The 27,855-nt window shown below is 43.8% G+C and overlaps 2 protein-coding genes across 7 annotated transcripts in view; one reads left to right on the top strand and one right to left on the bottom strand.

Moving 5' to 3' along the window:
* Tbxas1 (thromboxane A synthase 1) overlaps window positions 1-27,855 on the bottom strand; it is a 217,743-nt gene that overhangs the window by 188,149 nt on the left and 1,739 nt on the right. The window lies entirely within an intron of this gene.
* The window catches only part of Hipk2 (homeodomain interacting protein kinase 2), a 188,557-nt gene continuing 179,728 nt past the window's right edge, over window positions 19,027-27,855 (top strand). For 3 of the 6 annotated variants that reach the window (XM_046434172.2, XM_046434171.2, XM_046434174.2), the window contains exon 1: window positions 19,029-19,163. In XM_046434172.2, the coding sequence (XP_046290128.2) occupies window positions 19,031-19,163 (133 nt within the window). In that variant the 5' untranslated portion in view covers window positions 19,029-19,030. Of the gene's footprint in view, window positions 19,164-20,531; window positions 20,725-27,855 lie in introns of those variants that run through there. The other 3 variants (XM_058575733.1, XM_058575735.1, XM_046434173.2) reach the window with 3 other exon arrangements.

The raw sequence follows: 27,855 nt of genomic DNA, 5'->3' as shown, positions 1-27,855 counted from the left end.
TATGCTCCCCACACCAGGCAAGGTGTGCCTCCTTTTCCTCTGTTCTTTTCTAAATCAAGTCCATGTCTGGGACAAAAATTGCAGCTTTCCTTCATGATTTCAGTAAGCTGAAATCCCTTTCCATCCCCCAAGAGTCAATACAGAGTATAATAAGAATCTTCATATGGCCTAGTTATCACACACTGCACTTATTTGTTTTCTGGGTCTCCGTCTTGCCTTTTACTACAAGATTGTGAGACAAAGGCATTCACTGAAGTGTGCCACAGACTAACATGCTGTCTGCATGTAGTAGGTGCTCAAGAAATACTTTTTTGATATAATGTATTTTTATTTCTTCAGTAATAAATTAACCTTGACTTATTGTAACTTTTTTTACTTCATACACTTTTTTTTTAAAGAGAGAGAAGAGAGAGAGAATTTTTTTTAATATTTATTTTTTCATTTTTGGTGGACACAACATCTTTTATTTTATGTGGTGCTGAGGATCGAACCCAGCGCCCCGCGCATGCCAGGCAAGAACGTTACCGCTTGAGCCACATCCCCAGCCCTACTTTATACACTTTTTAAAATTCTTTTGTGATAACATTTAGCTTCAGAAAGAAACATTGGGCAGCGATACAAAAGTATTTTCTTTCTTAATGTCTTCATTCTAGAAACTCTTTTCTATTGAATTTACTGAACACCTCTTAAATGTTTTGTTCAAAACTAAGACACTGGGCTGGGGTTGTGGCTCAGCGGTAGAGCGCTTGCCTAGCATGTGTGAGGCCCTGGGTTTGAATCTCAGTACCACATATAAATAAATAAAATAAAGGTTCATCAATAACTTTAAAAAGTAACTAAACACACACACACACACACATGAACACAGGGCTACCCAGGATGGTCAGTTCTACTGTCTTTTGCCTCCAAATTCTGCCCCACTGGATGGTGTACAGGGCCAAGAGCACATATGGAGCTGCCCTGTATGACAGCAATGCCTTCTTCTGGGACACGTCCTGAAGGACCTGTCTGAGGCTCAAAGAATACATTTAAAATGGCACGAAGGATGACGGGATTCCTGAAGCAATGCTTTATTTGGTATTTTCTACTATTTTTACTATATGCCATTTACCTAGTAAATAGCCATTCCGTTGCGTATTTAGAAACTTGTGATCTGGTCTGAACATCTTGCCCAGTTAGCTATGAATCTGCAGACAGCCAACAAATAGCCACATGACCCTTCCACTCGTGGGTTGTGGGTTGGATGAGGACTCATACCTTTGCCTCTCTCTTGGTTTCCCTTGATGTTCTCCTGCCTGGGCCTCAATGCTAAGCAATGCTTACAACTTAAAAAGCGCATCTTCCCAAACAGCTCTTTTGGAGAATAGGATGAAACTAAATCCTTCCCACCCCCATCATTCATCCTCCTCGGCAGAGCTGACCGAGGAACCAAAGCTCTCAGAGCCAACGCAGGCACCTGGGGCTGTCCAAGTAGAAAAGGCATCTGATTTTTGTCACTGGGACATCCCGGGCTACTGAAGGGGCATGGCTAACAATTCACCTGACTCTGATTGACACAGCCCTCGAGAATAACCATCCGGATCCCATCACTGTTTTGATTGTTTTTATCATCTATATACTATTCTCAGATGTCGGGCCAACTTCTGTAGGAAACTAGACTAAAATGCAGGGCCTTCAACTTCTGGTAACTGCAGAGAATATAGACAGGTAATATAACAAAGGCTGGAAAACAAACCACTGAACAGATTGTGGTTGAGGCTGATTGACCCTTTCAGCCTCTGAGGGTTGGATCTTGGAAGGATCTTTGTAGATCCAGGGATCTGAATCTCAGTCTTGTGCTTCTGGTAAGCTTATTAAATCAATTCCCCCACGAGTCATCAGGATCTGATGAACTGATCCATTCTAACTTTTTGGTTTGAATCTAGAACATCCCCCAAAACCTGATGCATTGGAAGATTGGTTCCAATGTAGCAATATTTGGAGTTGGGGATTCGGGGAAGTGACTGGATCATGAGGGCTCTGACCTCACCGATGGATTAATCCATTGGGGAATTCATAGCCGAATGGAGTTTTTGAAGGTAGTAGACCCTGTAAGAGGTGAAACCTAGTTAAAGGAAATGGGTCTTTGGAGACATACCTTGGGAACTCTATCTTTTCCTCCAGCCCCTTTCTCTCTGATTCCTAGATACCGTGAGGTGAGCCTCTCTGTCCTACCATACCCTCTCTGGCATGACTCTCTCCTTACCACACTCCATAGTGGTAGAGCAAGACAAACTGAAACCTCAGAACCCATGAACCCAAGTAAATCTTTCCTCCTTTAAGTTGTTTTTCTCATGTATTTTGCTGTGAGCAAGAAAACTGACTGATACACCAACTATCACTATCTAATCACAGACTAGATTTGTTTTTTCCCAAATCAGTATAGTTATGTATTAATTTAAGGAAAGAGATGTATCTTTTTAGGGACCAAATGTTTAAGTCCAGGGCATTTACTTATCTTTTGATATACATGAAACTGATTAATTTCTAATGAGAAACTAACATGCTAAAAGTGTGGGATTAGCACCCTGAGGTACATTTTCTATGGGGTGTCGTACGTCCTAACAGACACATACACCCTGTTCCACTTTGAAAAAATGGCTTCCCTAAGAAACAAATATTGCAGACACATTCTTTCTCTTCACTTGTGTTTTTTAAATTTTCATAGGGACTTTCTATCACCCATTTACATGTGCCATTCTGAATCCTTCTTATTTTGCTATTTTAAAATGATACTTAAATTCTTTAAATTCCAAAATAAGATTGTGATCATGACTGGAAATTAAAAAACAAGTGTAAAGAAAAAGTTAATAGTGTCATATCGGCCTACATCTCCATTCCCACTCCTTGTGGCAATAGATAGAGCCAGGAAAGCATGAGCCTTCTGCACCTTTTACCAGGATTATACAAAGATACACAGCTCAATTGGGGATGATCACATTTCTTTTATAAGTATTATATGATGCACCTTATTCTGAAACTTATTCTTCTTAATTACTATTACATCATGGACACTTTCCCTTGACCTGTGGACACAATGCAAGCACATTATTTTCAGGTGTTGTATCACAGTTGATCAGTCCCCAGCCCCTTTGTCAGATGAGATCACATCACCGAGTGTTGCCTGTGGAGTGTGGACAGAAGATAGGACACCACTCCTGAAACCAGCCCATGAAAACTGCCCACTGGGGAGCCTCCATTCCTTCCTCTGATCTGCCAGCTAGAGGTGAAGGTCCCACTTCAAGGTCCCACTCACAGGTGGGACTTCAAGTTCTCACCCACAGGTGGGACTCACTGCACAGAAGGCCACCTGCCAAACACCCCCTCTGGACTGTTCTGAAAGCAAGAAACCATGTGTTAGCCATGGTTAACGTTGATCTGCTACTACTGCTTGGGCTACTTAACTGAGGCCAAGGCCTATGCTGTTCTAGACAGAAACTATAACAATGCTTCTTGTTTGTTTGGTTTTTTTTTTTTAAAAAAAAATGGACAACCAGATACAAAATCCAGAATGTATAGTGATCAATTGTGCAGCTGCTTGTCACGCAATTCCTTAATATCCATTAATTCATACAAATTTAATTTGGAGTCTAGACAACTAACTTAGATATCAGGGTGAATACATGGGAATAAGAAAAAAGTCACCTGACATTCGGATTTTCAATTTTTACTATGTAATTTCATTTAGTTTGACCACAGTGCAAACTTGATTTCTTTTGGCCAAGAGTTTAAGAACCATTTTTCTTTTCTTTCTTTTTTTTTGTACCAGGGATTGATCCAGGGGGCCTTTAACCACTGAGCCACACCCCCAGCCCATTTTTTTGTATTTTATTTAGAGACTGGGTCTTGCTGAGTTGCTTAGGGCCTTGATGAGTTGCTGAAGCTGGCCTTGAACTCACCATCCTCCTGCCTCAGCCTCCTGAGCTGCTGGATTGTAGGCACATGCCACCGCACCTGGCCATGATCCCTTTTGAACACTGTCCTTTTGTCTATTGTCCCTAACTAATGGCTCAAACTATGTAGGTTTTGTTGTTCTGTTGGAAGTAGAAACTTTCTAGAAAATTTCAGCTCTTCTTGCTTTAAAGGTAGGATAAAGGAGAAAAAGGAAATAGTTGGGAAGTGAAAGAAAGGGGAATTAAAAGAAATTAGTAGGACTTGGATTATTCCAGTTTCAAAAATCATAATAATACTTGTAACAGTCAAACCTGAAACCCAAAAGATCCTTATGCTCCCTGCATGCATTTATTTTTAGTTTATTTTTTTTTTTATTTTTAGTGCTTTGTAGTCATGCATAATAGTGGGGTTCATTTTGATGTATTCATAATGCATTTGACATAGTTTTCTCCATTTCAATCCCCAGCGCCATCCCTTTCCTCCTCTCCTCCCTCCTCTCCTCCCTCCTCCTTATCTACTTCCTCTATTCTATTGGTCCTCCTTCTATTTACTTACTTTTTAATTGGTACGTTACAGTTATATATAAAATTGGAATGCATCATGATATATTTATACATGCACATAGCATAATTTGAACTAAAACTCCATCAACTTTATGGCTGAGGAAAATAATGTAGTTAAGCTAAGATCTTGTTGCAGCAGTTTGGGGTGGAATATTCGCCCCGTGGTGACAGGTCTGTAGGGTAAGTAAAACCGTTGTAGGGAGATATGTATGCAATAGGGTGCAGAGGAAAATTGGCACATAGGCACCATGAATTTGCATTTCATCCATGGTCTAACCAACCATGCTGCTCAGATCACAGAGCTGCAGTTAGGGCTCAGTGTGGGTCGATGGAGGAATTAACCCAGAACTCCATGTACAGACCTAAAAATACCCTAGGAAAAAAATATGCCTATAGGATACAGCGATTTGAGACCATACTAAAAAGACCATCAAATCCCAGCCATTAGGTCAAACATTTCACTAGTAAAGAAATTAAAGGTACTGAAAATATAGGTATTTTCTATAATTTCTCAGGTTATTACAAAGAGAACAAGAAGGTGAATGTGTTTGTCTGTGCGTGTTAAGCCAAAGAGGGATGCCACTCCATCACACCAAAGACCCTGCTTAGCAAGTCAGTGGGGTCACACACAGAACCAGAGAAAGGGGTTATACTTTGCTTTAATCATGATTTCCAAGGTGGGTATTTGGATGCAAAACCTTATAGCTTTTGTTTCCCGATACTTCCTTTCCAGTTCTGAGTCTTTACCCACTTGGATTCCTGCTCAAACCCATTCAGTGCTCCTCCACAGCTTACGGAAACAGGTTCAAATACCAGCCTCATTGTCTAACCCTATTTTGTGTTCGTATTGTCAACCATCTGTCCACAGTCTGGGCAGGGCCATATCGTGGGCGTGGTCATTTGAGGTGACAGTTCGTTCTCCCTTCCCAGCCCTACGCCCTTCCTCCTTGCCTTTCCTCTTCCTCTCCCCACATCCAGTCCTGATGGTGCTGTGGGTAGGGTTCGGTCCTTCCCCACACAGCAGTCCAGCTCCCTCCTAAGTACGATAGTGAGTGGCAGGGTGGCTTCCTGAGTGTAGTGGCCAAGGGCTCCATATCTAGAAGGAGGACACTTGGTTTAATGTTTTGCTGTCATGACCTTGAAATTCACCTTGAATAATCTGGGGCAAGAGGATCCTTGAACCCTACTTTGAAGACACATTGTCCCCACATTGTCATTCGGTTTATATCTCAAATCCAGGAGTGGTTCCACCCCTATTGTCCTCAGGTTTGGGCACATGTAGTTTGTAGCTCCGTAGCAAGCCAAAAAACTGGGCCAAGTTTCTAGGGCATTAACACCAATTCTGCACCTGCATCCTTGGTCTCTGGGGACACTTGGGTAGGCATAGGTGATATGACATGTGCACTCATTCACTGTCTTTGAATGTGTGCCTGTGTCCTTGAAGCTTTCTGCCTGCCGTTTCCGCATCCATGGATTTAACAATCTATGGATCCAAAAAAAATTTTTTTAAAAGTTACATCTGTACTGAGCATGCATAGCCTTTTTTCTTGTCATTTATTCTCTAAACAATACAGTGTAACAATCATTTACATAGCACAACATTGTATTAGGTATTTTAAGCAATCTAGAGATGACAAAGTATATGGGAGTATTGCACAGGTTATATGAAAATACTCCATTTTACATAAAGGACTTGAAGATCTGAGAATTTTGCATCTGGGGATGCAAACTTGGATTTTGCACCAATTTCCTGTGGATACTTCCTGAAAATGGGGCCCTGGGTTTTTGTTTTGCATTGGGTTCCACAAACTTTGCAGCCCGTTCTGTGGGTGGTAACTACTCAAATGAACAACTCCAGCATATGCCCTTATGCTTTTACTTAACTAAAATGAAGACAAAATTTCAACATACCTAGAGAAACTTCTTTATACAAAACAGTCTTACACCTGTCACCTCATCAACCACCTGCCAACCCCATGGAGTAAGGATCACGAATTCCAACAGTCCTTACTGATCCGGAGGCATTTGTTCACCAATTTCTGTTTTCCTGTTGAATTTTGCATTTGTATTTTTCAGCTCTATAATGCCTATAAGAGTAAAAGTTCCTAAGAGCCTGAGTGCTTAGCACATGGATATGGCTAAGCTCTCCACTGCTCTAGCTTCTTAGGGCTGCTGTAACAAAGCACCACAAACTTGGTGGTTTAAGCAACAGTAATTTATTCTTTCACAGTTCTGGAAACTAAAAACCCAAGATCCAGGTGTCTGCAGGGCCATATGACCTCTGAACCCCGTGCAGAATCCTTCCTAGCCTGTTCCTGGCTTTTGGTGGTTGCTGGTGATCTCTGGCATTTCTTGGTCTCTAGATGTATCACCTTGATCTTTCAAGCTCACATGGTTTCTGTCTCTACCTGGGCGTCTCCTTAAAAGGTCATCTGCAATGATCTTATTTCTAAAAGGTCACATTTGCCAAGGCTGGGGGTTAGGATTTCAATGTATCTATTTTAAGGGGGTCTCCCTGCCCCCACATTGTCATTCAGTAAGTCATATCGATTACAACTGTGGAGTGTCTCCTGCAACTGTTGCTCTCTATTCATTGCCACTGTCACCATGGCCCGGGTCTCCCTCACTCTTGGCTGCCTAATCATTGTGGGCCTCGCCATAGTCAATAAGGGCTGTCGAACATCCGCATCTGTTCTCATCACTTCACTTCCCGTTATCACTGGGAGAATCCCAACTCTTGGGTGATGTTTAGGAGACCTTGCCTGACATGGCCCCACTTACCTCTCTGACCTCCCTCCCTTCCACCTGCTCCCATCCTCTCTCACCAGCTTGCCAGTCATCCCCATGTGCTCTAGGCCAACTGAGATTCCCTCAGGCAGGGGCCAGGATCTCATTCTCCAGACCTACACAGTGCTAGGAGCACTCCCCATCCTTCCCCTTCCAGGGTTTGGCTTTCATGTCCCTTCCTTTAGGAGGCCCCCCCATCCTGCTCCTGTATCTGGGGAAAATTGGTGGGAGAGATTGGCCACACCACTCTCTTCTCCACTGTTCACCAAAGAGATGCCTAAAATCACCAACCCTACATTTCTGCCCTGACCACTTCCTCCACCCCTCAAAAGGAAGGTGGAAAGTTGAAGTCAAGTCACACACAGTGAAGATCCAGGCTACCTGGGGGGAAGGGTGGGGATAAAAGGAGATTTTGTAATTCTTATCACACACTAGGATCCCCTTAGTGTTGTTTCAGAAATGCAAAAGCTAACAGAACTTACTTGAAGCTACTTGGAGTTTGTGGATTGTCCTTCATGACGATGGCAGTATGCTAAGACTGAATCCTGTGGGGCTCAGGATAGATTTCAAGCTATCTTCCTGTTACACTAGCTCCTTGGTCCATCAGAGCATCACACACATCACTGTGTGTTTTAACTGTGTTTACATGTCTCCTTCCCCACCAGACCACAAATACAGAGAACAGCACCAGGCATTCAGCAAGTCCCCTAATGACTAATTAATGACTGAATTAATGATGTAATGGTGTGTGGGTGTGTGTGGGGGTCTCCAACCCTGAGTAAGAGAGGTTAAGAAATTTGCCAATGGTCAGACCCTGAACTGGGTCAGACTAACTCAAAGGTCACATCCTGAGCATCTGCCTGGTGGGTGACAAGCTCTTGGAGCCCAAGGTCTGGGTCTGTCTTGTCACAACTGCATTCTCATTAAATCCTTGTTGAATGAATCTTTTAAATGAGAGAGAAATTAAGAAAGGATAATAAAAGAGAAAGAAAAGGAGAGAGTGTGTGTATAAAGGTAAAAGAAAAGGATAGGAAACAGAAGTAAGGGAGGAGAAAGGGAAATAACAGAGAAGGCAAGAACACACCTTGCTCCTGCCTGTTCTCAGAGGCCTGTGCAGTTTGGCCATGGTCACATGACCGGTTTCTACAGAGACTGCACTAAGCGCCAAGCACTGTTCTTGATAGTCAGCATTCATCAGTGAACACAGCAGCCAAAGATGTTGTGGAATTTGCATATAATAGGGAGAATAAGGCAACAAAAAATAAACATTAAAAATAAGGAAATACTGTACAGTGTCAGAAGAAGACAAATATTCTGCCAGACTAGCAAAATGGGATATGGGCAGGGTTTGTAGATAGAAGTCAGGAGATCTGTAAACTGATGGGGCAGAGAATGACACCTTTATTTTCATTAATCTTAAATCTTCCAATCTGACCATCAGGGACAAACCAGGGTCATCATAGAAGTACCTGTGACTTTGTGACAAATTGAAATCAGATATTTTGTATCTTATTGAGAGCTGCCGGGGCAGATCTCTTGAACTATTTTTTTTATACTCATCGCTACTTTGTAGCTATTCTACCTATGGTTAGATCTTGTTATTTAATGTATCAATAGAGAAGCATATTTTGTAACTATATTTCAATAGTATTTTTGTAACAATTTGTGTTTTATTTAATGAATTGAAAAACAGTTATTTGGAGAAAGGGTTCCTAGAGGTCTCAAAATGGCCAAAGAAGTCCACAGAACAAAAAAGATGAAGAAGCCAAGTAAAAGGACTTGGGGAGGGTAGCAGGGTGGGAGGACAGGTTGCAAAACTAAATAGAGTGGGCAGGTCTCACACCTAATACTCCACTGGTCCTAAGTTTCTGGCATGTGCTCTCCCTGGTCATCCCCAGGTCATTTCCCTGACTTCTCCCAGTGCTCGGACTCAGGTGCCCAGGGGATCCATCCTGTTACTTACCAGCCAACCTCACCCCTCAAGGCTGCTCACCTCCTTGATCCAGAGAGGTTAGTTAACACAGGACTTCATGGTCAAAAATCTGGAATCGACGGAATAAGGCCAAAAGAACACAAGGAAATTCAAGAACAACTTTTTGTTGTTGCTTTGCCTTCTATTTAACATCCAATTCAACCAGACAAACTAGCTCACATCATCCATACAGTGTACATCTCCTGAAGGAAACATAAGCAAATTAGCAGCCTCTGGGTGTTGATTAAGAGTATCACCCAGGGCAAATGAAATGCAAGCTGAAGATGTTGCCTATTCCAAAAGAAATTCCTTAAAAATTCAAATTCAGTTCATATACACAGCAAAAATTCTCAGAATTTTTGACAAAAGATCTTTTGTTATTGTCTTTGTTAATTACATTTTGAGGCTGTAGTAATATACTTCTTTTTTTCTTTCTTTTTTTAAATATCTACACATGAACTATGATAAAACACTATCAGGAAACCACAAAATTGAATCCTTCCTTAAATTCATTAAGATGCTGTTAGCTGCAAGTAATAAGATGTTCTAAGACAGTTGTCTTAATGAAGGCTCTCTTCTCTTGCTTGTTAAGACTGGTGACTAGTGGTTCGAGGTTGCTTCCCCTTCTCCCCTCCAAGATGATACTCTGACTTCCTTGACCTCCAGAAATAATTCAAAACATCCATCCCATTCTACCTGGGTATGGCTGATGGAGCAGGAGACGGAAGACAGGTGGACTATTTTGGAAAAGATCTTTGGAATATTGCTTTATCAGGAAGGAAGCACTTTCTAGGAAGCCCCCAATTTTACCTTTTATCTCATTGGCTAGAACTGACTACCACGTGGCTACCACTGGAAACATGATTGATTTGCCACAATTGACTTTGACCAATCAATCACCTTCTGGACCATGAACAGACAACCTACAGTATGAGAGAAAATCTTTGCCACCTGCACCCCAGATAGAGCATTAACCTCCAGGATATAAAAAGAACTCAAAAACTTAACAACCAAACCAAACAAAACAAAAACCCAATCAATAAATGGGCTAAGGAACTGAATAGACACACACTTCACAGAAGAAGAAATACAATTGATTAACAAATATAAGAAAAAATGTTCAGCATCTCTAGCAATTAGAGAAATGCAAATCAAAACTACCTTGAGATTCCATCTCACTCCAATCAGAATGGCAATTATCAAGAATACAAGCAGCAATAAATGTTGATGAGGATCTGGGGAAAAGAGTACATTCCTACATTGCTGGTGGGACTGCAAATTGGTGCAACCACTCTGGAAAGCAGTATGGAGATTCCTCAGAAAACTTAGAATGAATGGAACCACCATTTGACCCAGTTATCCCACTCCTTGGCATATACGCAAAGAACTTAAAATCAGCATACTATAGTGACATGGCCACATCAATGTTTATAGTAGCTCAATTCACAATAGCTAAGCTATGAGACCACTGTAGGTGCCCTTCAACAGTTGAATGGATAAAGAAAATGTGGCATATATACACAATGAAATATAACTCAGCCATAAAGAAAAATGAAATGATGGCATTTGCCAGTAAATGGATGGAACTGGAGAATATCATGCTAAGTGAAATAAGCCAATCCCCCAAATCCAAAGGCTGAATGTTCTTTCTGATATGCAGATGCTAACACACAAAGGGTGGGTGTGGGGGAGAGAATAGAAATTTATTGGATTAGACAAAGGAGAATTAAGGGAAAGGAGGGGGATGGGAATAGGAAACAGTAGAATGAATCGGACATAACTTTCCTATGTTCATGTATGAATACACGACCAGTGAAATTCCACACCATGTACAACCACAAGAATGGGAAGTTATACCCCATGTATGTATGTCAAAATATATTCTACTGTCGTGTATAACTAAAAAAGAAGAAGAACAACAAAACAGAATTCACTCTCTAGGGCAGGCACAATGGCTGCCCATAAAATCTGAGTTCTATGACGGATTAAGTACATCCTTTGTGTCTGCCCCTACATTGTTCCCCTTGCTGGAAATGCCTTTGTGTATTTTATGTCCCATCTTTTCTCAGGTGTAATTTCTACTGGCAACGTACACATGGTTAGCCCACTTCGCAGCTTGAGAGAGCCGGGGTGCAGAGAAGCTGAATAATTGCATCTATCATCCGGTTAGAAATGATAGAATCAAGAGTTGGATCAAAATTTCTTGATGTTCCATCTTTACCCATTGCTCTCTTAGAGGGTGTGCTAGTCAGTTTTCCATCACTGTGACAGAATACTAAGAAAATCGACTTAAAGGAGGAAAGATTTATTTGGTTTCATGATTTCAGAGGTGTCAGTCATAGTTAATTGACTCCATTGCTTTGGGCCTTTGGGGAGGCAGAACATCATGGTGGGGAGCAGACAGTGCAGCAGAGCTGCTCTCTCCATGGTGGCCAGGAAGCAGAGAGATGTGGGGGGAAGGACACCAGGGGCTGGGGATGAAATGCACCTATCAAAGGCACACCCTGGTGACTACTTTCTCCACTAGGTCCCATCGAGGTCCCATCTCCTAGAGTTCCCACCTCTTCCCAAAAGCACCATCAGTTGAAGACCAAGATTTCAAGAAAGAAGCTTTTGGGGGATATTTAAGATCTAAACCATAACAGAGGGAAAGGTAAGACATTAAGAAACAAAACCAAGGACTCTGATACTAGATGGGCGGGGTGTGCAGTTTATTAGCTATTCATCTGAATCTGACAGAGTTAGTATCTGTGATACATAAAGAACTCAGAAACCTAATAACAAAAAATAAGCAAAACAATTTAAAAATTAGCAAGTGATCTGAATAGAAATTTATCCAAAAAAACATACAAGTGGCTAATATATACATAAAAAAATTCATTAGCCTTTAGGGAAATGCAAATCAAAACTACAATAAAATACTATCTCACCCCTGTTAAAATAGCTATTATTTTTTAAAATGCCAGCAAAGTTATGGAGAGAAAGGAAACCTTAGATACTGTTGGTAGGAATGTAAATCAGTGCAGCTTCTATGGAAAATAGTATTGATGTTCCTCAGAAAATTAAAAGTAGCCAGGTACGGTGGCACATGCCTATAATCTCAGTGGCTCGGGAGGCTGAGGCAGGAGAACCATGAGTTCAAAGCCAGCCTCAGCAATAACAAAGTACTAGGCAACTCAGTGAGACCTGTCTCTAAATAAAAATACAAAATAGGGCTGGGGATGTGGCTCAGTGGTTGAGTACTCCTGAGTTCAATCCCCAGTCCAAAAATATAAATAAATAAAAATAGAACTTTCATATGATCTAGCTATCTCACTCCATACATTCATTGGAAATGAAGTGAGCATATAAAAGAGGTACCTGCATGTCCATGTTTACTGAGGTACTATTCACAATGGCTAAGATATGGAATCAGGATAGGCACCAGTTAATAGATGAATGGATAAAGAAAATATGGTATGTCCACATAATGGAGTATTATTCAGTCATGAGGAAGAATGAAATCCTGTCATTTGCACCAAATGGATGAACTGGAGGACATTGTGCCAAGTGAAATAAGCCAGACACAGGTATCACATGTTCTGTCTCATATGTGGAAAGTGTGTGTGTATCTATGTATCTATCTATAGATATGGACAGATAGATATATAGATATAGATAAAGATATTTAGATATAGATAGACATATAGATATAGATAGATAGATCTAGAAGTAGACTAATAATTACTAGGGACTGAGCAAGGTTCAGGAGTGAGGGATGGAGGGAAGGTGGATGGATATAATAGATGCATGCTGTATGGAAATACCACTGTGAATCTGTTATTATGTACAATTAATATGTGTTAATACAAAAGAAATTAAAAGACATATGCAGAATAAATGGACCTAAAATGTAATTTACTCCTGGGGAAGCAGATGGGGGAATTAGAAAGGCTTTCTGAAGGAACTAGCTTATGATCTGGGTCTGGAAGCTCAGAGAGGATAGAGAAGTTCAGGGCACTGGGCAAAAAGGATGGTATTTACAGACACAAAAGGTACAACCATTGCTGTGTTGTACACAGGAGGGGCAAGAGTGGGAACCCAGATTGGGGCAGACGGTGATGGGATTTGAGTGTTAGGTTAAGGGGATTAATGTTTACTGTGCAGGCAATACTGCGATGGAACACTTCTGAGCAATGGTGTGCAATGGTTCAGCAAGACTTTTTTTTAAAAACAAAAATGACTTTTGGATTAAAGGAGAAAGACTGGAGTCGGTTGTCTGGTTAGAGTAGTGCCGCAGTCCACACAGGAGCTGAGGAGGGGTTGAGCCAGGAGTTGGCAGTAGAAATGGGGAGAAGGGAGAATGGTGAGAGCCATTGGGAGATATAGGCACTGATGTGCAGTGGCCGGGGAAGCCCTGCAAGAATGCAGCTCTTCAAGAGATACAGCTTAGGGAGGAGACGGGCTCCAGTTGGTAGGTGTTTCTAAAATGCAGTTGGAAATGTGGGACCATAGCTAAAAAACATTCAATCAATTCAAAGATCAGTCTCAGCAACAAAGAGATAAGCTTGCCAAGAGACGGCAAGCAAAGAGGAAGAAAAAAGAGCTCAGACAGAGCCAGCCATCAAGGACCGGGAGGAGAAGGACAGTCCCTTAAATCACTGGGTCTTCACCTTGAAAGTTTCTTCCCTCAGCCTCTTACCTTCTCCCTCCACACCAGCGGTTATTGAAGTTCTCTGTGTAAATAGATCTGCTAGGGAGCAAACTTAAATGCAGATCCCCAAGTACAACTCCCAGAGATTCCCGAATCAGGTTTGGGCTTTGGTCTGAGGACCGTGCATCTTTAGAGCTCCTGTGGGGTTTTAATGGAGATGGCCCAAGGACTGCACTTTGAAAAAAAAAAATGCCATCGTGTAACCTCTCCCTGTGTGATCTCACCCCCTCCTACAGATAAGCCACCCATGAGACACTGATGACTCAAAACAATCTCTGTCTCCATTAAAAACTCTTGGCTGAGCTCCAGTCACAAACACCACCCAGCACCTGAGCATCCCTATCTGAAAATCTCATAGGAACCTTAAACTCAGCATGTTCAAAATCGAACTCGTTTTCTCCTCACACCTGGCACATACAGAACACAGTACAAGTTCTCTGTTTGGCAGCCTTCTCAACCACTGTCTTGGCCTCACTTTTCCTGTTTTGCAATATTCTTACAGATCCTGGAAACACGTACTTTCTATTCCATGTGCTGTCTCCTGCCAGATGCCCAGCACCGGGCACAGGTGCGCCCTCTCCCCGACCCTCAGACACACTCCTGTGTTGGTCCCTCGCTGCTACCATCTGACCCTGCTCATCCCTCTGATTACAGAACTCATGCGCTATTGTGCTCCTTAACTGATGGGTTTCCTTTGAACTTGAGCTCCTTGAAAGCCCGGGCTATGGTTTACTCCCTTTTATATTCCCAGCTCCTGCTGTAGAATCTAGCACACAGTAAGCAGCCACTGAACACCTGATGAAGTGGATTTCTTGTGGGGGGGGGGGGGAAGAAAAGAAATGGCCAGGAAAGTTGAAAGGAAACTAAAAAAAAAAAAAAAAATTATGAAATGAGGGGAATTGCTTCAAGAAGAATGAAGTGATTAACGGTGTCTAATGTTTGCTTAGAGATCAAGTAAGGGAGCAGCAGAGAAAGGGCACTGGAATTGGCATCTAAGAGGCCACTGTCAACCTCAGAGCAAAGAATCAGTCCCAACAGCCCTCTGCCATAAGGGTCAGTTTCTCTCCAGGGGTTACTATATAGGGGCAAGCTCTTTCATGTTGGCAGGAGGACACCTTACAATGTAAACCCAACACAGCACAGCGATACACAGACCCACTGATGAACAACTGAGCCAGGTTTAACTTGGTTTTAACAGGACCCATGGGCTTTTAAAAGAGCTCCCCTTGGCCCCCTACACCACTCGCAAGCTTCTCTCTGCACCATTTCTGCCTGGTTTGTCCAAGTTCAGCCTGGTCTGCATGTCAAGCAAAGCAAGCTATTACACATCTCCCCGTCATCACAGAAATTGCTCTGCAGGGCTGGGCTGCTTCTCTGAACTGCTTCTCATGTGCAAATCCATCCTAATCTGCCATTCCTACAACCTCCGACTAAATCACCCTGCCTTCTGTGCATCTACATTACAGCTTCCTTTTCATCCATAGGATGATTGCATTTCTTTTTTTCTTTTTTTTTTTTTTTTTGGCCATCATTCCTTTCTGCTGAGTGTTGTTACAGGATCGCTTTGCTTTACCTGCACCCCTGCCCAGGTGTCTGATCATTTTTCTTCTAGAAGCAGAAGGAGAAAATGAATAATGTTTTCTACTCCTCTGATATTGTCAGTGTAATTTCTCTCAGCCTGCCATTTCTGTTCTACAATCAGATTCCTTTCACCCTGCCAAGCCTTGTTCTACCCTTTGCCCTTAAAGCCATAGCTCCTATTGTTTCTCATTTGAATGCAATACCTTCTCTTTCAAATTTTCTGTAAGTGTAATATCTTGTAACAGAAGCTTTTGGCTAAGAAATCCTGTCAATTGTAATCAACTCTATTACAAAATGTCTCACTAAAATCCATCAAAGGTTTAAAGAAGAAATACAAAGTAATTTCTTAAGAATAACTAAGATCTATATTATGACTTGTTAAGCAGAATCGTAAGAGAGCAAAGTAGAGGAAGACAAAGTAAAGAATGTGTAGAAAAGATGGAAAGATACAGAGAAAACACAAATGAGACAGACACGATGTCAGAAAGAGAGAAGAGCAGAACAAGAGACTAAGAGAGGCATAATTTTGAAACAGAACTTGGGACATGTCCCACAGGCACATCCTCATGACACACTACAGGCTCAGATACAGAATGGGCAGCTTCCAGGAAAACAAGAGCAATACAACAACACAGAATAAAATACAAACTGCACACACATTGTGCTACGAACACCCTGAGGATAATAACAAGACATCTACACCCAAATATATGTACCCCAAAGAGTAACATCTCCATCTTGTGGCCTTGAAGATAGTGTGATGTTGTGCATTTTCACAACTGTAGGCATAAATGCAGAAAAGACACTTGGTTACCTGTCTCAGATACAAAATAAACATGAAATGAGGTCAAAGCTCCCCATGCTCCCCCTACTAACTCCTGAGAAAGCTATGACTTGCACCATTTTGTAGAAAACAATTAAGAAGGAAAAAGTGGCAGAGATGGCTTCTAACTCCTTTCCAGTTTTCTTGCCTTCGTTATTGTTTCTCAAAGTACCCTGAAGTTTAAAACTATTCAGCAACCTAGAGTTCTATAGACCGCAAAAATCCGATTTATCAAGTTACTGCTTGTAAACTTCTCAGAACACTAAGTGCTACTACGATTGTTAAATAAATAAAAGACAATGCATAGCATTTCTAGCCAAATGGGATAGCTCCTGCACCCAGATCATCCTCTGAGCCCCATGTCCTTGGCCTCTACAGGAATGCTCTCTAGTGCCCTCTTCTGATGCTTCCTGAACTTCCCACTCCACTCCCATCTCCACCCCTTAAAACACTACGTCTTTCAAGCAGAATTTAAGAGCCCTACATCCCTGTCCCCAAGGTTAGTCTCATTAAAGGCACTGATGTGACTCTTGTTGCCAAGTCCAACAAATGCCTTTAACTCTCATCCTATGTGACCTCTCAGAGGCAAGGCAGCACTGTTGGCCATTCTTTCCTTTATGAAAAGTTCTTTGTGATGTTGATGTCCCTGCCTCTCTGGTTGCCTACCTGCTTCTCTGACCTCTCATCCATGGGGAGTCTCTCCCCCCCCCAAGTACTGATGCCCCTTGGGGCTCTGTCTCAGATGGCTTCCCACCCTGCTCTTGTCCCCTCCTGCAGTGGCGTTTCCCTGTTAGGGTTTTACCTTATTCCACTTGACCCCAGGGAAGGAAGACAATTAGCTATGCTCAGTCCACCAATTTATCAGAGAAAAATCTGAGTTCATTCCAACAATATTTTTCTATCCATAGGATACCAAGTATGCTAGCTCAACAACATTTTTTAAAAAACAGTTTTGCATCCCATGGGGACAATGGGATCTAAAGAGGAGGTGGTTATGGCTCTATCTTGTATGCCTTTTCATGGGACTCTATTTCCTTGCCCAAGATGGATGGCTCTCTTCCCCTGGGAAGGAGATCACCCTCAAAATGTTTTCAGTTGACACAAGTAATCTTCATTTTAATGCACATTTTGTTGGGTCAGGGGAGGGCATTCCAGAGAATGAGACTGCCTAGAATTACTCACTATTAGACAGCATCTGGGATAGAGTTAGAGGCAATTACTAACCACTAACCAGTGCTGAATTGAGGGGCAGCCAAGCATGCCATGGATCTTGCCCCAAGGACCTGCCAATCTGGTTGTGGGTACAGAATACCTACACTGGAGAGTCAGCCAGCTAGGTAGGGCATGCAATGAGACAACCCTGTAGGTGACAGGCAAAAAAATGTTCTGTAAGCCCAGGGAAAGCACAGATTAAAAAAAAAAAAGTGGGGGCCAGTCACAGGATGATAATAATCACCTCTTATGGGATATCCACCACAGCCCTCTATGCAAACTCTCTCTCAAATCTACCTCAGGAGCTGTGGTGAGGAGTACACAAAATGACTTCTATCAAGATCCTAGTGTTGTGCTTGACACAAGTGGGGTTGCAATAAATTGCAGCTATCATTCATTTAACAAATATTTGTGCATTAACTACCATGTGTCAGGTAACATGCAGTTTCTGGGAATGCAATGCTAAACAAGACACATGTGTTTTCTGCCCTTACTGAACTTACATGCTAGAGATGTATTGTCCAATATGGTAGCCACTAGTCACATATGGCGATCAAAATAAAAATTTAGTTCCTCAGTTACGCTAGATGCACTTCATGTGCTCAACAGCCACAAGTGGATATAGACTGCCATTACTGCAGAAAGTTCTATTGGCTGGTAGTGGAAAGGGGCAGAGAAACAATAGGCAATGGCACACCTGTGTGGTAAAGGCTGGGATAGAGGCTAACAGGTGCAAAGGGAGAACACTATTGTTATTATTACTCTTCTCATTACAAGCAAGATGTATAAATTGAGGCTCAGAGAGGTAAAGTAATTTGACCGAGTTCACATGGCTGCTAAACAGAAAAGTTGTGATATGAACCCAGTTCTTTCTTGCTCTCATGTTACCTCAGGTGGTTTTATGGAGGAAATGAGCCAGGCACAGGTAGAAGCTAGTTAAAGAGAGAAGATGGAGAAAGCAACCCTGGTGGGAAAATGACAGTTTGGGCAAAGGCACAAAGGCACAGATGGGCAAGGCTGGCAGAAGATTATAAGTAAACCAGTCTGGCCAGAGAGGCAGTGATTTGCTGCACTCATGTCCTAGGAGATGTAAGTCAGGACCTGCCTGCCTTGATTAAAAACCACAGAGCAAGGCAACTCAGCCCTCCACGCAGAGGTTGAGTCCTTGAAGGGTGGCAAGCAGGGGCACAACATGGTCAGAACCACACATTATGAAATGGGCAGCGTTCAGGACAAACTAGCTAAGATAGCAAGGAGGATAGAAAGGAAGGGATGACTGAACATTGGGAAGCAAAGAACATCAGCATGGGAGCCTAGATACCAATCCCCAAGGTTCAACACTGTGTGACCTTGGGCAATATACTTTACTATTCTGCACTTGTCTTTAACTCTAAAAGGGCATGGTCAGCCTGGAAGATTTTTTGAGGGTCCTTTTAGCAACAGTAATCTAGAATCCTAAATAAAATATGAATGACACTAGACTAGGAAGAAGGAGAAGCACTTGGGAATGTAGCATTGAATATGGAGGCAAGGAAGATGGTAGAATCAAAGAAAGACTATCCTGGGATGAAGGGGGTGACATACCACTAACAAAACCAGGTAAGTGTGTGCAAGAACTTGTCTTTTGGTGGGAGGGGAGTGGGCATAAAATATGGGGGTTGACAAGGATAAGAACTAATGAGAAAAATGGTGGATTTTTTAAAAAAAGTTGCACAGTGTTATAAATCATTTTAAACTTTGTATGCCTTATGATTCACAGTAGGAAATACAATGTACACATGGTCCAGCACCCTTGTCCAATATATGTAACTGAAACAAAAGTTTTATGATACAACGATTGTCCTTACTAGGGGCAATGGCTCTAATATTTTCGACTAGCTTCCACTTCGTACTTTTAAAAAGCTGGTTGCCATCCACCGAACTTATTTTACGGTCTATTCATGTGTCATGATCCGCAGTTTTCAAAATACTGCCTTAGAGGACTCAAGTCCTAAGTTGGAGGCGGCTGGCAGGGCATCCTGCCCAGCCATTCTGGAGGAGCACACCTGGAGAGGGCTCGGGGCTGGGGAGAGTCGGGGCGGCTGTAAGTGAAGCTGGGAAAAGCGAGGCCTGGGAACCAGGCGGTGGGAAGCTCCGGTCCAGGTGCTCAGGACGGGGACGCGGAGGCCGAGCAGGCTGGCGCGGAGCCAGGCCCCGCAGGAGTTGGGCGACCCCCGGGCGCTCCAGAACCTGCGTCCCCGCGCGGCGGGGCCAAGTCCCCCTCCAGGGCGGCGCGCGCCCGCTCGCTCCTCCGCTCCCCGCGGGTCCCTGCGGGCGCCGGCCGGGGCCGAGGGGGCGCGGCGCTCTGGCGGCCGGGGCTCCCCTCCCGCCGGCCCGGCCCGCCCCGGCACGCGCGCTCACACACGCAAAGTTCGGGCTGCGCCCGCCGCGGACCGGCTCCGGGGCTTCGGAGGGGACCGTGCTCGCCGGCCCCGGCCCCGAGCGCCGCTCGGCTCCCGCCCGTCCGCGCCCGGCGCCCGCGCGGCCCGCCGCGGTGCTTGTCGCCGCCGCCCCCGCGCGGTGCCCTCGGCCGGCGGCCCGGCGGCCCGGCTCTGCCCTCCGGCTCGGCCTTCCCCGCCTCGCATCCGTGCCATCGGCGCTCGATTGCGCGCGGACTCCCTGTGGCTCTTCCCGGCTCGCTCGCTGCTCGCTCGCGCTCGGCCGCGCCGCCCCTCCTCCGCCGCGCTCCCCGCCTCCGCCTCCTCCCGGGCAACTTTTGCCGGAGCCCCCACACACAGCCATGCTGAGCTGAGCTCCGGCCGGGCCCTGGCCGCGCTGCCCGCCCCGCTCCCGCCCTCCGCGGACCCGCTCGGGCGCCGCGGCCGCCCGGCCCTCGGCCTCGGCGTCCGCCCGCCCGCCCGCCCGGCCGAGCCCCCGCGCAGGGCCCGGGCCGCGGCGGCGGCGGCGGCGGCGGCGCGCCCGCCCGGCCCCCTCCCCCGGCGCCGGCCAAGTGAGGCGGTGATGCGGGCGCTGGCGGCCTCGGCTGCGCCGAGAGCGGAGACACAGGCTCAAGATGGCAGATTCCGACTGAGGCTGGGGGGGCCGAGCTCGCGCGCCGCTTTCCCTTCTCCGTGGCCATGAATCGCGGACACCCCGGCCCCGATGGCCCCCGTGTACGAAGGTAAGGGGCGCCGGTCCCGCCGACCCCGCTCGCCCGCCGCCGCCGGCCCGGCCCCCGCAGCTTTGTTCTGCCCGCGGCCCCTCGCCGGCAGCCCCCGGCCGCAGCCCCCTCGGCGGGGCTGGAGAGGGCTCCCCGACCCTCCCCGCGCCCCCTCCCCGGCCAGAACGCGGCCGGGATCCGGCGTTCGGCAGGATCTTATTTCCAGGGTGGAGAAAGAGGCTGGGGGGGCGGCGGCGGCAGGGGGTGTGTGCCCGGGTGGGCTACTGCCCTAAGAAAAGAAATGGGGTGGGGGCGCCGGGGAAGACGGACCTCTGACCGTTCTTTTCATTTATTTGTGATAAATGAAGGTGATGCGGTTTAGCTCCCCCCCCCATCCCAGAACGTTACCTTTAGGATTACCCCCTTTCTACTTCTCTGCCCTCGCTGCTCCCCTTTCCATTCCTCTCCGCTCCCACCCCACACTCCTTTATTCTTCGCGAGCCTCCGATTTTGGGGGGCTGTGGGATCGGATCGTTTGGGGCCAGGCGGTGAGGGGGCGAAGAGATGAAAAGTCCATTTCAGACCCAGGCAGAACAATGAAATAGGGTAAAATCTCCCCGCATTAGCGTGGGGAAGGGAGAATGTAGTTTGGGCTTTCAAGTCGGGGGGCGGGGGGCGAAGACGTTTCTCTGGATCGGTCTTGAGAAATCTGTATTGTGCACCTTCTTCACCTGGCGTTGGGTGATTTTTTTTCTGATTTGACTGTCTTCAGGAAGAAAGAAAAGAAGGTAAGACAGAGGCACTACATTTGCTTTGCACACTCTTTCGTTTCTCTTCAGTCAGTTCCTGCAGCTTCCAGCCAGAAATCAAACCGGAATCAACTAAGTTTTTACACTTCGGTGTGTTTTTGTGTGCTTGTAGTACGAGGGATTTTCAACCAAAGTGTGTCTGATTTTTCAGTCACTTCATCGTGAAAATGTTTCTCCCATGAAATCATTGAAATAGCAGCCTTTACATACTTTTAGCGAGGGTCCATCTGGCTTTCTTTCGGTTTTGTTCAGATATTCTCTGGATGAAATCGCAAACGAGAGGGGAAAGGGTTTGCATGGAATGGAGAGGAGGGGCAAGAAGAGATTGTAATCCTATAAATCCAGGAACAGTTGTGGTGAGTAGACAGGGATCACATTAATAGTTTTATCTCTGTTAGGAGAGGCTGATTTGGGGAAGGAAAAAAAACTTATCTGAAAAGAAAATCTGTTATTAGTTCTAGGGCTCCAAATGAATTAGGTTTCTGGATGGAATAAAGTTACCAGTCAGGCCCTGGATAACGAGGCTGTAAATAACCTATCGACTGTAAATATTTTTTTTTTTTTTTCAGACTCTCTTAGAAACAAAGGGGCTGTTTAGAAGGCAACAGAGAGATGTTATTCCAGGGGCTTTCCTCTTTGATTCTGAAGAACACAAGGTCCATTTAACCATTCGACCAAACAAAACCAAATTTCTGATCACTCCACCACACAGAATAAAACATGCCGGTGGATTTGTGAACGCCTAGAAGAGCCCATGTCGGGCAGTCATTGTTCATCTGTGTCTAGTGGAGGGGGCTGCAGTCAAAGCTCCCACTGTCTAGAGTGTTAAAATGAAACAGTTTTCTCTTTATTAAGTACCTCTTTGAGACTCCCTCTGCTGGACACTCGGGGTGAGAATTAGAGAAGGAACTTGGCATTGAATTCAAAACTATAGTAGACGACTGCTTTCTCTGTTACAGGGGGCTGAGTACGTGGGTTGAGATGTATTTTGTCAACTTTGTACAAAGCCATCTTGGGAACTACGCTGTTCTCCTCTTCTCTTCATTCTAAAGCCATATGGAATGTAGGCCATCTCCCCGTGGGCTAAGACTTGGAGCTCCTGTTCTTATGCATCCTTCTTTCAATGTATCACACCAGATAAAGTATTGTAGGTGTGTGAGGTGCTATGGCTTCAGAATAATCATGGATCTCTAAGGTCTCAGCTCACAGTTTTGCCCGTCTTCCTTCCCTTTCCCAGGTGACTTACCTGGTGACCCCTTTCAACCCTGGGTTTCCATCAATCTCGTATGTGTAGTCTTATTGTTCCTGTATTTTGTGGCATTTTCTCTGTGCCTCTTTATAATTTTTTGAGTAGTCTTCCTCTTCACCTGCTCTTGAGCTCCAAACTGAGATCTGGCCTTTCTGAAAGAGACTATTGGTCATGCTTTAAAGCAGATCGATGACCTCCACAGTCGAGAATTATGCTGCTGGGACCTCCATTTACTCGCTGTGACAGGTGTTTCCAAGACTCCAGTGACCTCCTTTTTCCCTCTTGGTGACATCTGCTGGATTCAGTGAACTTGATTTTTACCATATCCTAATCAGAACACACGGACTCCCTGTGTATGTCTTAAATGAGTGGTGTTTTTCATGTGGAATTTTCCAAGAAGAGGGATTTCTAATGGGTTTTGAGCTCTTAAAAATTGAATATGATTCTTCTCGGGAAAAGTATAATGACACATGAGGCCTTTCAGCTGGAATTGCTTAAATGGAATGCAACTGTACCCAGTTAGAATGCTGGGTGAAGGCCATAATGCATTAGTAAAGCATTTGTAACTGCCAGAGATTTAGACAGGAGTACTGTTTTTGAAACAAGGTATGTTTGATAATACAAATTAATGGGCAACAAAGTATAATCAGTTTTCCGGGACTTGCTTTAAGGATAGGTTTATAAACAGCACATTAGCTTTCAGAGGCTTGGTACTGATCAAGTTAAACTTCTTTTTTAAAAAGTTTATTTTCTTTAGAAGGTTAAACATTTGCCTTGTGATTGTATTTACTCCATTAACTTGCTTAGCAAGGCCTTTTCAATATGAGTGCAAAGGCCAACCACAAAGGTCTGTATTGCTGTGGGTCCTGAATTAGAGGAACCTAAATTCCAAGTTCATTATGTCTGACTGTACCTGAGATGTGATGTGTTGATTAGTGGGGGCTTATATCGAGGAACACTTTGCAGAGTTCCAGAAACTATCCTGCTGAAACTCATCATCAGATGGACCCAAAAGCACCTGTCTACTAAGATGCCTACCAAGAAGGGAGATTCTGAATCATCTTCCCTTAAAAAAATTTGATGACACAGGTTCTAAAATATCTCTTCCTGTGTTTATGTTTTATATTTTTAAAATGAGTAAGTATAAATATTGTTTTTCGACTCATCACATTTGAGTAGTGAATCTAAGCTCAGTAATTTTATCCTTGATTCTGGACACTGTGGTATGAGACTAGAAACAGAAAAATCTAGAGTCTGAATTGAGCCGTATGACTTTGGGCATGTTTCTTAACTTCTTGGAGCTTTTTTTTTTTTTTTTTTTTTTAAGCCTTATTGGATTGTGTGAAGACTCCATTAGAAACTAGTGTTTAGTGAAGTCCCTGGCTGTAGTAGGCATTTTCTCAGTATGTATTAAATCCCTCTATCTTCTGAGCTGCTTATGGCGTGACCACTCCAGGGAAAGAATAACCCACAAATAGTTTAGAAAACCAATAATAGCAACATTTCAATTATTAATCTCCTGCTATTCCTTTTGCAGTTTGGGCACCAGCAACAATAAACCCCCTAGAGCCACAGAAGAAAGAACCTTTTTTTTACCCCCTCTGTGACCTTTCCAGAGCCTTTATTCCCATTGAGCTTCTGCTGGTTTCAGGTGGAGAATTTCTCTTCTATAGTGGCACTTTCTGTGCTACTTTAAAAATGTACAAATACTAGGACAGAGTTTCAGGGGCTATAACTGTGCCTCTGGCAAAGTATCCCCAAGTGTGAAAGGTGACCTTTGCCCTTAGCCAGGATACATTTCTGAACAAGGTAGCAGGCTGGGCAAGGAGGTCCAGAGGTGGCTCCTAGGGACCTCTTTCGAGGGGAGGATCCTACCCAGCCATGGTCCAGGGTCTGCTCCACCATGCATTAGACATCACTTTTGTACCAAAGAAAACTTGGTGCTTTATGTAAGTTACAGCTGCTCATATTCTTCATATTTTATGTTTTATATTCCTTCGTTTCTCTTCCTTCCTTCCATAGAGACCAATCTTGGGGAGCCACTTTTGAGGTTTGCATGGAACAAAGTAGTGATGATCAAGAGGGTAGGATATGTGAGCATTTTTTTATTGTTCTCTGAACATGTAATTTTCCAGTGCTCTCTGGTAGTCTTGTGATGACGATTTGAGCACTTGGGGTTGCCATCAAAGACGGGATTCAGAATCATACCAGCAGACTTTATGTAACCCCGATAGAGTGTGAACTTGAAAGGCCCAAACTTGTCATAGTTCCATTTCATATGGGGGAGGGATTCATAAAATTGAAAACCTGGATTATAAGATCTTTATTTTTCCTCTAAAAGAACCTGACATACTTGGAGTTGGTGATGTTAATTATGACTTAGGCTGTGCTTTGTGCTGGGCGCTTTCTGTACCCTCTACCCACACAAACTCCCTGTTCTCCTGCTCTGCAGACCAGGACACATCCTTAATGCATTCACTCAGCAAGCATTTACTCAGGGTCTGCTATGTACTGGGCCCCCTGACAGGTTCTTAGTCTGGAGAAATGACAAAGACTTGGCCCCCACCTTCGAGGATTATAGGAGAATAGGAAGTAAAGCCAAATAGTTAAACTTGGACCACTGTGGGGGTCTGGGGGTCTGGCCCCATATGCAGTCTTTTTTCTTTCTTTTTCTAGTGGTAGTTCTTACATGCTTATGTTTTCTTTCTTTTTTTCCATGCTTATGTTTTCTTAAGGTATAAAGGGAATACCTTATTTCCCTATTTTTCTCTTGAAATATTTTCTTTATGTGGACTAAAAAATAAATAAATAACGTATATAGGAGTGTCACATATACTCACAGATTTTCTTAGAAATGTCTTAAATGTTGCCATCTCTCATTTGCAGTCTTCCTCTTTCATTACTTGAATTGTGTATCTTTGTCAATGCAAACACATTTCTCATGCACATACCACTGGGACGTTTTGTTGTTGTTTTGCATTTAGAGTCACAGGCTCTGTTGTGGGTGGGCTCTGGCACCCACACGTGGCTGTTGGAAGATTGATGCCTGCTTTGCTGTCCTGCTGAGCTCTTGTATTCCAGGTTGCTCTGTGGTGGTACTTGGTGGGGTCATCCATCAGGTGGTCATGCAGCAACATTCAGTGCCACTTCCCAGGAGCAGATCATCCTGGGAGTTATGAAAAAAGAAAAGCCTGGCTCTGTCCTTAGGAATTTAGAGCCCAGAGCAGGAGCAGACCTCCAGAGAGATGTCATTCATGCTCTGCCTTCAGGAAGGTGAATGTCTGTGACTTGAAATCTTCAGTTCATTAAAACTTTTTTTTCCAAGAAAGGGCACCAGGAACTCCCTCAGTGACCAATACCAGTATTCTATTAACCTGATTATCAAGACATTCCCGGGCCAGGCAGAAATGGCTCCTGCTGTCATTCAAACTTGTTTTCTTTTCCTTGGTTCTTTTCTTCAAAACCTTTCATGTACTTGAGGATAAGAACTGGGTCTCTTTAGCTTTTTCCTCACAGAGCCTGTTTTATGTTCCTGAGAGCATCTACTTTCTTTCTGAACTCTAGCTTCTCCTCATTTAAAAAAAAAAAAAAATGGTGATCAAATCTGAATGTAGTTCCTTCATAATGTTCTTATTAGTACAGCATATGCAAGGAAAATGACTGCAGGGTTCTTGCATCTTTGGGAACCCCTGGAGGGCAAGAACCAAGTATGATTCATCTTTGTATCCCCCACAATAGCTGTATAGTTCCTTAAACCTAGTAGGCATTTCGTAAATATTTGTTGAATTGACTGTGCATTTTAATATCTCTAAGTAATGACTTACTTCAGAACAACCCTGGGTGGTGGCTCCTATTAAGCCTGCGCTCACCTCTTTCTCTCATGCTTGTGTCTGATGTCCTCACCCTCACCTCAACAAGGCCACCACTTCTGCTTGACTCTGGAGCACTTTGAATTTCTCCTCTCTGCTTTCAACTCTAGAATCTTTCTTAATTATTTCCTGTGGATCTGACCAACAGAATGCAGAGGACATAAAGTATAAAAAACTTGCACTGCTCTTGAATGAAGAAAAGAGAGCACACAGAAGAATCTTGATGATTCAGTGTAATGTCAGTTCACCCAGGTTTGGGAAGGACGGTTTGTCAAATTCTTTATGGATTCTGAGTCAGCAAGAGCCATACCTGTTTTACCAGGTCCTCTAAGTTGGCCAGCTCGATGTTCATGAGAGTGGTTGCCAGGCAGATTTTCAGAGGGGATTCCTTCCTCTCTTTGGTGTAAAGCCAATGGGAAAAGCAAAAGAAATAATGGGCAATCTCATTGCAACTGGGTATTTTCTGATGCGGGACTTTGCCATTAGAAAGCCAGGTAGGAAAAAAGTTGCAAAGAAAAAAAAAAATCCAAAAAACAAGCATACACACACACACAGGCTCTTTAAAGCTACAAAACAATTTTGTGGTTTTATAGCCACTTATTTCTGAACATGGCATTGAACTGATTTGTAGTGATTTTGTTCTGTTTTTAACAATTCTTGCCTAACCACTTTTGCCCTAGTAGGTTCTGATTAATTAAATGCCACCATGTAAGCAGAATTAAGATTGATTGACTCTTCTGCATGTGCTAATGCTGCAGACTTTATAAAACCTTTGTCACAAAAGAATGCAGTCTAATATATGAGCGGACAAGGGCATTCCCCCCCAGGTGGTTCTGTCCATCTGCAGTGAAATATCACTATGGAACTTTCTATAACATTAGATGGAAAAGCATTTTTGGTTCACACAGTTACAGATTGCATCCTGATGAAAAAACGTTTGAGGCTATTTACCATTTTCCTCCATACCAATGTTTCCTTGTTGATTCAACCTATGAATTGTTAGTTAAATATGAAGTGACTTTTCCAATTATTATAATAAAAGCAATCCATCATGCTAGTTCTATATACAACTTGTAGCTTCAGAGCATTCAAGAAGCACATTTTAATGGTATTTGTTCCTACAGTCCTGTTAGAAGTCACATAAGTCAGACGTGGTGGTATACGCTTATAATTCCAGTGGCTCAGTAAGCTGAGGCAGGATGATCATGAGTTCAAAGCCAGCCTC

The sequence above is a fragment of the Marmota monax genome, unplaced genomic scaffold, assembly GCF_021218885.2.
Source record: "Marmota monax isolate L192 unplaced genomic scaffold, Marmota_monax_Labrador192_F-V1.1 WCK01_AAM20220418_F8-fsc00122, whole genome shotgun sequence".
In the NCBI taxonomy this organism is placed as follows: domain Eukaryota; kingdom Metazoa; phylum Chordata; class Mammalia; order Rodentia; family Sciuridae; genus Marmota; species Marmota monax.
Note: the sequence above shows the minus strand (reverse complement) of the source record. Positions and strands in the feature narration are given on the sequence as shown.